General features: G+C 40.2%; 1 protein-coding gene across 1 annotated transcript in view; it reads right to left on the minus strand.

The window, feature by feature from the left end:
- Positions 1–13,934, minus strand: part of rgs3a (regulator of G protein signaling 3a) — a 138,141-nt gene that overhangs the window by 84,088 nt on the left and 40,119 nt on the right. The window contains exons 10-15 of the mRNA XM_025062385.1: positions 8,815–8,896; positions 8,078–8,183; positions 6,619–7,045; positions 4,941–4,980; positions 3,533–3,903; positions 2,292–2,369 (exon numbers count right to left, since the gene is read on the minus strand). Coding sequence (XP_024918153.1) covers positions 2,292–2,369; positions 3,533–3,903; positions 4,941–4,980; positions 6,619–7,045; positions 8,078–8,183; positions 8,815–8,896 — 1,104 coding nt within the window. The remainder of the gene's footprint in view (positions 1–2,291; positions 2,370–3,532; positions 3,904–4,940; positions 4,981–6,618; positions 7,046–8,077; positions 8,184–8,814; positions 8,897–13,934) is intronic.

The following is a 13,934-nucleotide window of genomic DNA, read 5'->3' on the forward strand; positions in this document are numbered from 1 at the left end:
GGAAACAGAAAAGGAAGAGCGAGAAATTATATTTATTTTAAGTTAATTATTTTATTTTAATTAATATGTTATTAAATGTATTTATTTGAAATTTATTTTTCGAAATGTATTTAAATAAAAAAGTTTTTTTTAAATCTTGATAAAAATTATGGTGAAAACAGCAAAAAAAAAGGGATTTATTGCAAAAAAAAAGGATGGAATTATTCAACTTAAATTTCTATTTTATTGTCATTCATATATGAAAGTGATTTTCATATTTTACATTTGTTTGTTTGAATTGATATTTTTAATGTTGCATCACAACATTTAGACAACGTATGAGTTCTCAGGGGCAGAAAATTTTGATTTTTAATAAAATGCTGGAGATGGTTGTACTGATGACATCTGTCCACGCTCTTCTGGAGACTTTTTTTAAATTAAAAAAAAATCCACTACATTTTCAAGTGAGAGCAAGTGTCTGTCTTTACAGATATGACTTTTGTTTGAACATTATGAACTTGATCGTGTACTTTTGCAGATTTAAAGAACAAGAAGAGAGAAGACGTTTGCAGCCTGTCCTGAACAGCCCGAGGCAGAAGAAAAAGAGAAATAATTTAATCAGCGACGGACAGAAACACAGTCTAGATGTCGCGCAAGTGAGACTGGGTGATTTGATGTGATCTAATGCACACGCACACACACAGAGGGAGTCATGCAGAGTTTCCATCGTTCTTTTGCTTCTGTGGTTTCCTCTGAAGACCCTCGCTCTGCTGTGTGGGTGTACAGGTGTGAAGATGTGACTAAAAACAAAAAAGACAAAGTATCCAAGTGACGTGTTTACAAACCACTTCACTCAGTTAAGTAAGAAAGTAAGAAAACAACAACAAAAAAAGAAATCAGTTTCCGTCTCGTCTTCCTGTGGTCAGGTGACCCCTGGACCACGATGTGTCTGACGTGAACTTCCTTTATAGACATGACTTTTATTATCACCTTCACTGTGGAGACTACTTCATCACAGCCCACTGTCTGTTACCAGCTGTGATCGGACATCTTCACTAACAGGTTCAACGTCATGGTTAATGATATTTGATCTCCAATAGCGTCACCTGCTGACGACTTAGTCAAACTCATCCAACTAACTGCATGATAAACAGTTCACTTTCTTCATCCTCAAAACACTTGTTCGTTTGTTGGTTTGGCTTTTTTTTATAATAAATGTGAACTGAACAAACTGAGTAACTAACTACTACAACTAGTACCACTACTACTAATACTACTACTACTTCTACTACTATTTATAATAATAATAACATTAATATTTCATATGTTTTGTTTTATGTTGTACTCACTTCACATAAAGTAATAAACTTTAATTTTAATAACAGCCCAAATCAGGACTGTGTTTATTCTCAAGTTCTATTCAACACTGAAGAGTTTTTCCTTCTGGCCTTGAAGTGTTAACAGTTATAAACCTGTATGTATTACATGTTGATGTTCACATCTCTATTTCTCAAATGTCTGTTCATCCTTCTTTAGTCAAAAACCAGTTCAACCCAGTTTGAGTTTTGCTCAGTCACGTCTGTGTGTCTCACAGTCAATCGACTGAAGACTAAAAGCTGGAACAACACGGACGTGTCGTCAGAAAGAGTGGAGAAAAACTGTTCATTTTTTAATGACGGACCTCACCGTGACGGGGAGAGAGAGAGAGAGACAGAGAGAGAGAAAGAGAGAGAGAGAGAGAGAGAGAGAATGTGTCCATGACTGCACAAACAGTATCTGACTGAGAATTAATGAAGTGGAGGGAGGTTTACACCCACAGGGAACAAAAAATACTTTTCTCCGTCTCCACAAAAAACGACTTCCCTAAAAATAGTAGTTCATGGTCGTGGACAGAGATTCTTATGACTGAATCTTTAATAAATCTAAATCTGTCATCACTTTTTCATATTGTCAAACAGCCTAGTGTCACAGAGCTCTCTCTCTCTCTCTCTCTCTCTCTCTGATTTTACACATTCAACAAAGTCATACATATATATTTATAAATAATAAATCTCACAAGAATCTTTTCTAAATTGAAAGTTTACTGTCGTAGCAAATGTTTGTTCGACAGAGTTGAACCTTTTCGTCACTTTCAGTTTCACCGTGAGACTCGTTTATTCTTAAATCTTTATCATGCAGGAGAAAAAAAAGGAGAGATGACGAAAGAGGAGGTAGGAAGAGGAATAGAGGAGAGAACAGATTTTCATACACAGAGATCTCACCGTCAGCATCAGCAGCATCAGCAGCAGCAGCAGCAGTACTGCAGTAGAGAGTTTGAGTGAGTGGTGTTTGCTCTCATGCAGTATCATCTCCTCGGAGAGGATGAGTGTTCGGCTGCACAGGTCAACAGGCTGCACACAGGACCGAGAGAGAGAGAGAGAGAGAGAGAGAGTCAGAAAATGTAACGGTTATTTTACTAATTACTAATCACGAGTACTGACGTAGAGATTGGAGTTTTTCTAACAAACGATTAAAACAATATGAAGTATATTTGAAGTACCGAGTCCATGTCAAGTTTTTACTCCTCAGATTGTGCTGTGGGAAACACAAGTGAACAATTGAAGTGAAGGCAGGAGACAAGCTGTGAGTCAGTGTGTGGTCTGAGTGTGATGACAGTAAAAATGAAGAGTATGAGTGGGGGGTGGGGGGGGCTTCCTGTCAATGGTCAATGTCAATGATTGACTGTGTGTGAACAGAGAGAGAAAAGTCAAGGCTGAGTGTGTGTGTGGGTGTGTGTGTGAGAAAGAGTTAACAGGAAGTGTCGCTGCAGCCCCTGCAGTGTGAGAGTGAACATGTGAGAAGAAGCCACGACGTCAGTGTCTCAGCGGTGGAAGATCAAGATCACAGTTACCTGCTCTCACACTGTGGACTCACACAGGGTTTATTGGTACTTTTACACTTACTTTTAGAGTGAGTTTGTGAAATGACTGTTGTATTACTGCAAACGTTATGTACAAACTGTACACAGTGACATTTAACAAAAGCCTTTTGTTGAGTACAATAAATTTGATTGAATTATTTCACCTAAAAACATTTTTGAATTTTTCTGTTTCAGTTCTTCATTTACTTCAATTAATAACTATTATTAGAGACTGATACATTTCTATTGGAAGGTGACTACAGACAGTGACACCAACGTCTGACAAAAAGAAGAAAAAAAAAATCTCAAATATTTATTTGACAAAAACTTTTACAAAAATAAACCTGTGCTGCCCAAGAAAAACAAATAACGTGCATTTGATAAAATAAAATCTGTGTGATTCCTGCATGTTAAAGTGTAAGAACTTTATCTTTAGTCACATCATTTTTTTAACTGACTCTTAGATGCTGCTCTGAGATACAAGAATAATTCAAAAAAAAGTTCCAAGATAGACAGATATTATCATTTCAAAAAAACATTTTTTTTAAACAAATCAAACATGATAAGCCACGTCTCTCGGGCGTCTTCAAAAAATCATTTTCTGCCTTTATTTCACGCACTCTTAACGACAACTTGTGTCGACTCGGGTCCTACCTGGACAAAGATGGGGAAGATGAGGATCTTAGGAGCCGCTTTGACATATCCGTAGTTGGCGTGTGGAGCATGTGAGCGGACGATGGTACAGTTCTGGTAATTGGCAAAGTTAGAGCTCTGCTGATGGTAGTTTGAGAAACCAGCGTTGGTGGAGCTGTGAGACGACTTCGACTTGGAGTTGTTGGACCGTCTTAAGAAGCTGGTTCGACTTGAGAAACCACCACCACCAGGACCACCACCAGGACCACCACCACCGCCACCATCTCCTCCGACAACTCCGGAAAAAGAACTGTGACCACCACCAAGACCACCACCTCCCTGCGATTGAGGACTGGAGGACTGCCGTCCTCTGGCGGTGTAGAGTCTGGCAGCTGAGGAAGAAAAAGTCGGAGATCACTGACGGTACACTCCAAAAACAATTAACAGTGGAGGAGCCAGGAGACACTTAACTTAGCATAATGGCTGCAGTTAGAGGCATCTAACTCTGCCCAAAGGTGATTAAATCCACCCACATCACATCACTATAGTGGTCCAATATCACAGAGTTTTTCTGTTCCTCCTGTCTCACAGCTCCATGTCCAACATGTTTTATAATTTTCCTCCTCAGCACATCCACACCATAATAACCTGGTCTCTCTGGATTCGTCTCTAAAGTAGTAGCCGTTCTCTGCTTTATCTTCCTGTTTCTGTTTTACCATCACCATTATCATCTTCCATCCAGTCTCTATCAGCATCTTCTCACTCTCACTACAAATGGGCAAATACATGTCCAACGGTGTCCAAGATAACCAATCAATCACCATTGTTACCCCTACCCAGAACCCATCTGTCTCTAAGACTGCACATTTCCCCATTGTCTTGTTGTTTTCCATATGCCACCATCATGTTATTTTCTGACACCTCTGATTCCCTCACACAGATTGTTCCTCTTTTTTTTCAAATTTAAACTCAACAGACCTGGTTTAATGTAAAATATAACTACAAAAAGTACAAGTAAAAATTTGATTTGGGGTCAGAATGACCTCGAGGACGACACAAGGGTTGGTCTAAACCAGTGGTTCTCAAACTGTGGTAAGCGTACCACCAGTGGTACGTGAGCGCTCTCTAGTGGTACGTGGGGAAAACCACACCATACCATGCATAATTAATGCAACATTTAAACATAAACATCTTAATAAACATTTCTAAACATCTCTCTTGTGGTGTGAGGCTAACAGTGAAAGCCTCTGCTGCTGTTTTCTAATGTTGGTCGTCATGGTGGTACTCAGAGAGGTCAGTGTTTTCTCAGGTAGTACAGAGTAGAAAAAGTTTGAGAACCACTGGTCTAAACCAAAGAGTGACGTCTGAATTATAAAGAACATTTACCACCAGTCTTCATTGGAGACGACGTACGAAGATGAGCTCTTACCTATCGTTCCCTGGTTGTCTTGGTAAACAGGCCTTAAGATCTGAAAGCAGAGTAATATGACACTGTGTTTAAATAGAACTTGTTCCATCTCACGTCCAAACTACAACTAGGATGAAATGATGCAACGCACATACAACGACGACGGTGTGAGACAGTGGGAACTATGGACGTCTGCCACACCGTCACCTCTAATGTGACAGTGATTATTGTTGTATTAAATCTATAAAAGGACCTGGATCAGAAATGACGTCGTATTTTCTCATCGTAGTAAATAACAGCTGCAACTACAACAGGACTTGTTGATCAACTAGAGATTCTTATATGAAAAGGAGCGTCAGTTTCCACAACCCGTTCCAAACTGCCCAGGATTCATGACGCTTCCCGCCTGTCATAACACATTATGATCAAGTGAGGGAGTAGAGAGCAAAGGTTGCCGTCACGTCACGTCTCTTGGATCAACCAAGGACACAAACTATGAGAAGGAGTGGGGGCGGGTGGGGGTTACGTAGAGTCATTTCCTTCAAGTTTAGGAAAAATGATACGGCCAATTATTTTGTCGGCTTTGTTTCTTTTCCAATTCAATTCATAATATTTACTCTAAAGTCGATCTTTTGTAACATTCTGAACAAGACGAAAAAGAGAGGAAAAAAAAGACACTGCGAGTCGTGCACACACGAGCACACAGCTTCCACTGGATGATAAAATCAGTACACGGAGGAAAAGACATGGAAACGAAACAATGCGGCTTCACTATCAACCACACACAGAGCAGCGAGAGGACTTAGTTTGTTAGAAACTGTTTTTTTTTTGTTTTTTTTGGAATTCTAGATTGCAATCAATAAAAAGACAAGGCCCCGCAGGGAGACCAAGTCAAAAACATCACAGCTGTTTCTGCTCCAGCCCTTGTTTGTTCCCCTGAGGATGTTGATTGGTTAGTAGTTATTAGGGTTGTTAGCTGAGGAATTCAGTTCAGCCTTATTTGATTTGATCACTTTTCTTTATTTCTTTTTTATTTATATATTTTTTTTAAATTTTATATACACGATGTCATACGCATCCATAAGTACATGCAAAATAAAACATCATGTACATGCCATACACTGCATGTACACAGAATACTTAATGTTAAAAACCTGCACATAATGCAATGCTGTAGTCTTTGGATGATGAGGATTTTTGTGTTTTTTTTTGTTTGATTTGTTTTTTTTTTGTTTTTTGCTCCTTTTAATTGCATTTATAAGGAAACATATGTTTGCTAAATATTTCCAGATGTTTTTTTTTCATACGTGGCCCTAATTACCTGGTATAACTGCACATGGTACGTCATCTCTGGTCCCTGAAGGGAACTCCTGTGGGATTAATAAAGTTCTTTCTATCTCAACACCCACTGTAATAAAATGCTCATAATGCGTTATTGGTTTTGCTTCCTCATCACTACCTTTGGCTTCTGAGCTGAACCTGATGTCGTCTTCTCGCGTCGCGTGGTTCTGTGAGTATAAACAAACTAAGGAGACGGTGTTGACCCAGCTGGATACCCGTACACACAGTCCTTCTATCTATCAGCACTAGGGATGTAAGGTAAGGAGACGTATCTAGGATGAGTGACCATATGACCGTGGTGATGATGAGGAGGACGGAGAAGATGATGACAGTGCAGTCCACCGCCAGTCTGCGCTACCTGGCTTCCGGTGTTGATTGGCGCCAGAATGATGTAGTTGTCCCCGTTGGAGGCCTTCACCCTGGTACCCTTCAGCGTGGTGGTGTGAGGGTGGTTGAGGAGCCGCGGGCCCCCGTCCAGCTCCTCAGACGACCCCCCCTGGGCCCCCCATGCAAGTGTTCCTATTCCCAAACCACCGCCGGTTCCGGTCTCAGAGCCGTTGACCAGCAGTCTGCGGGTGGTGCGGTGGTGGGCCGGAAGGGGTGGAACAACCGGGGGGGTTTTGCTCGTGCCGACGTCCGGTGCACGTCTGCGAGTGGGGGGCGAAGGCGTGTCATAGTTTGAGGTGGATGGTTTGTATGAAGGCCGGTGAATGAGGCCGTCAAAGTTAGGCTTGGCTGAGGGTCCGGTGCGCCACACCACCACCGTGATCTCACTGACACTGTTCCTGTGGATGAAGACGGAAGATGGAAATCAAACTCATTTTGTAATATTTGATTTTTTTTTTCTATGTTTGGCTCTACTGAGTGACGCCAGGGTTTAGTTACACTGTCCAATGTTTTGGGACTGGATCGATGTGTAAGGGGAGAGAGAGATTTCCCCTGGATATGTTACACAAATAAATTATATTTTATTTAAAAAAAGAAAAGTCAAATAAAGGAGACACAATTTGCTTCTTTTATGTGCCCTTGGTGGCTCAATTACACGTTAGAAACAAAATCATTTGGTGTAAAAATAAAAAAAGCATTAAGTGCAGCTGACATAACAGCCGGTGAGGTAGGCTTTCTGCATCCCATTTTGGCAGGTACGGTAAATCAGCAAGAAGGACAAACTGTGGTCTAACAATGTGTGTGTCTGTGTGTGTGTGTGTGTGTGTGTGTGTGTGTGTGTGTGTGTGGGCCGAACTCAGGCCCAGAACAAGAAGAAGCTCCAGAAGAGACAAAAATAAATCTGGATGTTTTGGCAGTGGTTATTAACCAAGTTTCTGACTTTATTATTACATTTATGTCAATATCTAGAGGAGTGTTTTTCAACCTGGGGGTCGCGACCCCACATGGGGTCGCACGGAATTCAAATGGGGTCGCATGAAATGTCTAGTAATTTAAAGAAAATTAAAAATGTGACTAAAAACACCGCACACGATCTTGATTATATTCTTTCACTTTCGCACTGTCTGTAGCAATCCAGCAGGTGTGTACGGGTAAAGCTAACAGTGGATTCTCACACAGGTAACAGTAGGTGTATGGGTGGAGTTATACCACGGGGGGCGGGGGGTGGATATTTATAAATGAAATTGTAATGGCTTATTTTGAGATCCATTGCCAGATTGTGTAGGACAACACCTCAAAGAAAACCTGACAAAGTCAAGTCACAAAGTTTCATAAAATGTCTCCTCTGAGTAAGAAGTTTTTTGCAAATCAGAATCATAAAATATAAACATAAAATATTTTAGATTTTTCTGATGTTCCAACTTTACTACCTGATAGCATGAGCTAAGTCTACACACTTCCACTGCTCCACCGGCTGACCGTTGAGCTGCAGAAGAGTGTCCAGCTGCTGGAGACCAGCTAAATCTGCAGGACCACCTATGAGAAAGAAAAAGAAAAAAGCAATTACACACTTTAAAGCTCCAGCTGATGATGCCACAGTGGAGACTATCATCATCATTTAAATGAAGCTTGTTTCATTTGCACGGACAGACAAGGAGACGGATGAAACTGGAAGACAATTTTACTGCCTTATGAAGTCAAATTTTGATTTACCTTCACACAAGTAAAATAGTAAAATAAAATAAGAATGACCAGCATCCTAGTTACTACTACTATGCAGTATTCTGTACATACTGTATTCATACAACTACAGCTGTTTTATGAAACTTGAATGAATATTTTTTTTTCCATGAGATTTCGTTCCATATTCCTTTAAATCAAAATCATATGTTACTGTAAAAAACCATGAGAAATGGTTAGAGTTGGACACAAATCTATGAAAAGTGTGGGTTTTTTTTTTTTTACTGATTTTCTGTGTGCATTTGTATTGGAATGAAATGAATTAATATTTACTTTTTGTAAGTAGACTTGAAATCCAATGTCGGATTATCTTTGTTATTACAGTATTTGGTCCAAAAAAACAAACGGAAGACAAAGAAAAGAAAAAAAAAAACACAAAAACTTCTCCCAGCTGAGCAGCACAATGACATGTGCAGGTGAAACTTGCCTGGATCAACAGCCTGGACCCTCACAGGGGAGTCAGAGCAGATGGTGAAGCCGTATCCATCCTTTCCTCGAAGGATGGTGACCTGCACAGACACACAGACACACAACGTTCATTAATAACAAATAGTACAACACAGACTCTTCTACTCCTCCTTTCACCTACTTATGATACAGAAATAGCCATTCTTACTCTCCCCCCACTCCCCCTCCACACCCTGCTGTCGTAACGGACACTAAGAAAAGTAGAATTAATGGATCATTTATTTTGAAAGACCCAAAGTCCATGTGATTTGAAACAAACTGACTGACAATCTACTACAACCAGGATTAAAAGATTAGAATATATAAAAATATAGACTGGGAAAAACACAAATACATACAAGTAAACATCTAGAACAGTGGTTCTTAAACTGTGGTACGCGTACCACCAGCGCTCTCTAGTGGTACGTGGGGAAAATTTTATATTTTCACATTTACATTTTCAATTGAATAAATCTGAAACATACCACGCACAATTAATACAACATTTAAACATAAACTAATCTTTTATAAACATTTCTAAACATTCCTCCTGTGCGGTGTGAAGCTAACAGTGAAAGCCTCTGCTGCTGTAGTCTAATGTTGGTCATCATGGTGGTACTCAGAGAGGTCAGTGTTTTCTCAGGTGGTACAGAGTAGAAAAAGTTTGAGGACCATACAGCAAGCACCAGGGAAACTTGTAACATCGAGACTTTTAAACCTCTACCTGTAAATGTCCAAGGTGTAAACTACTCCCGAATATGTGCAACATTTAACCTTAATTTAACCTTTGACCTTTGGTCAGTCGTTGTCACTTAATATGTTTAACGCATACTATGTGGTAAACAGAAACGTTGTGGGCTGGCGTTGGCTAAAGGCAGCCTTTGACCTTTGGTCAATCGTTGTCACTTAATATGTTTAACACATACTATGTGGTAAACAGAAATGTTGTGGGCTGGCGTTGGCTAAAGGCAGAGTTGACTGGCCTGCCTGCGGTCCAGAGCTGTGACATGTTAATGTTTGGATCGTTATTATAGACTCATCGAGCTGGAAATAAAGGATCCCAATAATATACTTCTTTACAGAATTGTCAGTGACAAACTTTAGTCAAAAGAAAAAAACTGATCGATCTGCGTATGCCATTCTAGCAGGTATGATAAATTGACAGGACACCGCAGAGCGACAAATACCAACAAGTACCAAAACCCCGACAAAGTCGATTTTACATTCATTAATATGTCCTCCTTAAAGGTGAACTCTGATGACACTTAGTATTTCTCTTTGTTGCTTTGCTGGAAAATCAAGGCTGAAATCATCGACTAAATCACCTACAGTAGATTCTACTGCTCTTTCGGGAAATGTGCCAACATTTCTGGGAAAGTTTTGTAAGACACACTTCTGGTTTGCTCCCATCTGCCACACCAATACACACACAGAGTACACATACATTTCAATGTTGATGCTGATGGCTCTTTTCCATTGTCTTTTCTGCCTGTGACCCCTCTTCGTCATTCAGTGTCTGTGCCGACAAGTCTGAGCCAAAGTCAACAAGGTTCCATCCAAAAACATCTCATTTTCCAACCTTATCTCCTGACTGGCATGCATGAGCCAAGCACACACACACACACACACACACATGCATATTATCTCGCTGTATTTTGTTTTTGCAGTACAGGAAAACAACAAGTTCGTGCTGCAACAAAAATGTCCAATCCCAAGGGCTAGAATGCAGCACATGGACGAACAGGCTGATTATTCTGGGGCCCACAGCTGGTATTGACCCTGAACTGTCAGACGAGATTGCTCTTTCTTATCCTTCACCGATTTTATGAAGTCCACGTTCCTGTTTGTTTGGGGCCAATTTCTTATTCATATCATTCACATTGTATTTAATTACATTCCGGTGGCTTTTGTTTTTGCCTCTGCTTTAGTTCACGTCCAAAGTGAACCAAGGAGAACATTTTAAAATGTATTCACACGACACTGAATGTGTTCCTTGATGAATCAACTTTTACTTCCTTCAACTACTGCCTTGTTCTGTGGAGGTACGTTCGTAATGAATGCATGAGTTTTAACTGATCATCCTCAGGTCTAGACTCGTAAAAAGAAGCAGGAGATAAAAGTGGCAAACCAGAGAAATCAGGTAATGATATGTGGAGGTAATGAAAAATGAGCCGAGGAGATGAAAAATGGTCGACAGAGATATAATGAAAAGATTAAAAAAGGTCAGTGGACTTTGAGGAGTGACGCTGATGACAGAGACAAATGGAGGAGGAGATGACACCAGAAAAACTTTTCCCAGACGACAGAGTCGACAAACTTTGGTGGAGCGTTTGAAGAGATTACTTTATAATTAAAAAAAGTGAGGAAAAGGTGACAGAGTTTCTTTTTTAAGTCCTTTCATTCAATCAGTTCAACTCCTTCCACTCCCTCTGGTCTGTTCACAAACGCCGTTCTGCCTCTGAATAAACAGTGAGACAATGCTACAACTACACCAGGAAAGACACCAAGGTTCCATTACGAATGTGATCGAAGTGTGTTTCTAAAATGTATTTTTACCACGACATGTTTCTGAACACGAAAAATAACTAAATAGAAAACTTTTCATTCCCAGAATGCACTGAGATTTCTTTGGTTGAGATTATTAACATTCTAACCCGGGTGATACAACATCTAGAACCTGAAGGTAATTTATAATAAACCTAAATCCTGATAAAAACATTTACTCATTCAACACCTATGAGTGTTGGTAAAACATTTTCAACACATGTCAAAAAGTTGTAAGACAAATTTAAATTGTTGGTAAAAGTATTTTTGCATTTTCAACACGTGTCAAAAAGTTGTAAGACAAATTTAAAAAGATTATTTTCCTATGAAAATAACAAAGCTATTTCTCTACAAATGCTCTGTTTATTTTTATGTCTGAACATCTCTGACGGTGTTGTTTTCACCGAGTGTCTTCCAAAATTTCTAAGATCTAAGGGAAAAGAAAGAAAAAAAATCAGAAGGAGCTGGATTTAAAAAAATGTTTTTTTAATTTTAAAAAGGGTTTCTGTAAAAGTGTGGTTGAAAAATGATGCTAGCTCTGATTTTTAAATGGTTGAAAGATATGATCTGATAAGTTGTAACAAAGCTCCACACTTGACTAAGATCTAATGAAAAAAAACGTGAAAATTAAACATTTAAAAATGTAACATTTTGCCAATTTTATGTAGCATAGCTTTTAATTTCAAATACTTTGGAGCCAAATGAATCATTGTGATGGTCTAAGAACTCCATGCCACAGTAGTCTACTACAGTTAATACTGTAAATAATTGTATTTAGCCATTATTCCTGTTTTGGTGGTAAAGACAATTTCAGCTGTACACAAAGAAGCACCCGTCCCTGTCTTTGATTCCACCCTGCCTTCACAGAAGCATCTGTTGGATAAATAATGCAACAACCACAGCAAAGCTTTTTTTCCTCAAGAAAAAAAACACTCCTTTCAACTTTTTTTTTCCTCAAGAAAAAAAAACACTCCTTTCAAACATCCAACATTCACTGAAAGGTATTTTCTTTTTCTAAAGTGCATTTTTCTCTGCACAGGATCTGACAAATTTTTAAATGTTAGCAAGACTCGTTAGAAAAAATTCATCAACTCTGTGTTTTGCCCGTTCATAAATTATGGAAATTCAATTTACCTTGTGCACGGACTGTCAATTTGAAATCATAACTTATTCTCTAGGCTTCTCACAATCCTTCATTTCTCTGACACACACACACACACACACCTGTGGCAGCATATATCCAATGCACAGGTGACACAGCCCATGGATGGTGTGTATCACACCTCCACCTCCTTCACCTCTGCTTCCAGGGTTCAAGTCTGCAGACAACACACACACGCTGCGTCGCTGAGTCTCCGCCTGTGCAGAACCTCTGCAGCCAGAGTATCGCCACAACCGCCTCTGTGCCGCCGAGTGTGTGATCCTGGGGCTGCGCTCCAGAGGCTGAGGAGACTTCAGAGTGTTATGGATCATCTCAACAGCAGGGTGCTTTTTTTGTTGTTGTTGTTTTCCTTTCAAAGTCTTAGTGCAGTCCAGCAGATTGGTTGTTGATTTGTTTTGTTGTTGTTTTTTTTCACCCTGCCAAAAACACCTCAGTGCAGAAAACAGTCTTTAAAGACTTGTTCTAGAGAGAAGTCTATGAATTTTGCAGCAGCTTCTCTGAAATGACTCCACATTCGATTTCCTTCAGTATCAGCGCTCTGCAAATGACCTCCAGCTGCACTGTCCGTTCAAAGTTTCCCAGTCGCTGATCCTGGCATCGCTACCCGTCTTCATGTCTTCCTCTTCAACGTCTTCTCCTCTTCATTACGGTGGAACCGTCCACTTCAACCGTCGTGGTGTCTGCCTGCTCTCTCTCTCTCTCTCTCTCTCTCTCTCTGGGGCCTGTGATCAGCTGCTGGGACTATGTGGTGGCGGCGTCATGTAGTCCAGACTGGTGCTGGCTCAGGCTGCTCAGGCCACACTGTAGCTCCTGGCTGGGGCACTCATGGGAACTCTTCAACAGCAGAAGAATAGTAGGAAGTGCCTCCCACCACCGCCATCCCCTTTCAACACACATACACATGCACACATGCTCAAATGCATAACTGGCCACCGAGCAGCCAGGATGACTTTGTATGCCTGCCCCCGATAAGGCTACTCCGCTTCCTGAGTCCACACTATGAGGTTGTGAAAAGGTGCTAGAGCTCCCTGTCTTCTGCAAATGAAAATGGCGGTGACTAATGTCGGTGGCACGAGTGTGACGCGAGTGAATTAGTGTGTGAAAGACAGAACTTTTCTGAGAGAACCCTTGAGCGAGCAAGAGAATGAAAAAACCTAATCTCAGTGGAATTAAACGTCACAGGGTTTACAGTCAAGGTGAAAAGGATCGAAATAAAAAAATATATAGAAAAACTAAACTGTATAAAAGAGTTTTGTGATCACATTAGTCAAACTCCATTTCTCATCAGCTCACTTCCAGCTCTGCTCCCACACTCCACAGTCTGCGTCCAGACATTGCGCTTGTTTGTTTTGTTTTCAACTTCCATATTTCCTCCGCTTTTCCTTTTCAGCTGA

The sequence above is a fragment of the Cynoglossus semilaevis genome, chromosome 14 (genome assembly GCF_000523025.1).
Source record: "Cynoglossus semilaevis isolate Cse_v1.0 chromosome 14, Cse_v1.0, whole genome shotgun sequence".
NCBI lineage: Eukaryota > Metazoa > Chordata > Actinopteri > Pleuronectiformes > Cynoglossidae > Cynoglossus > Cynoglossus semilaevis.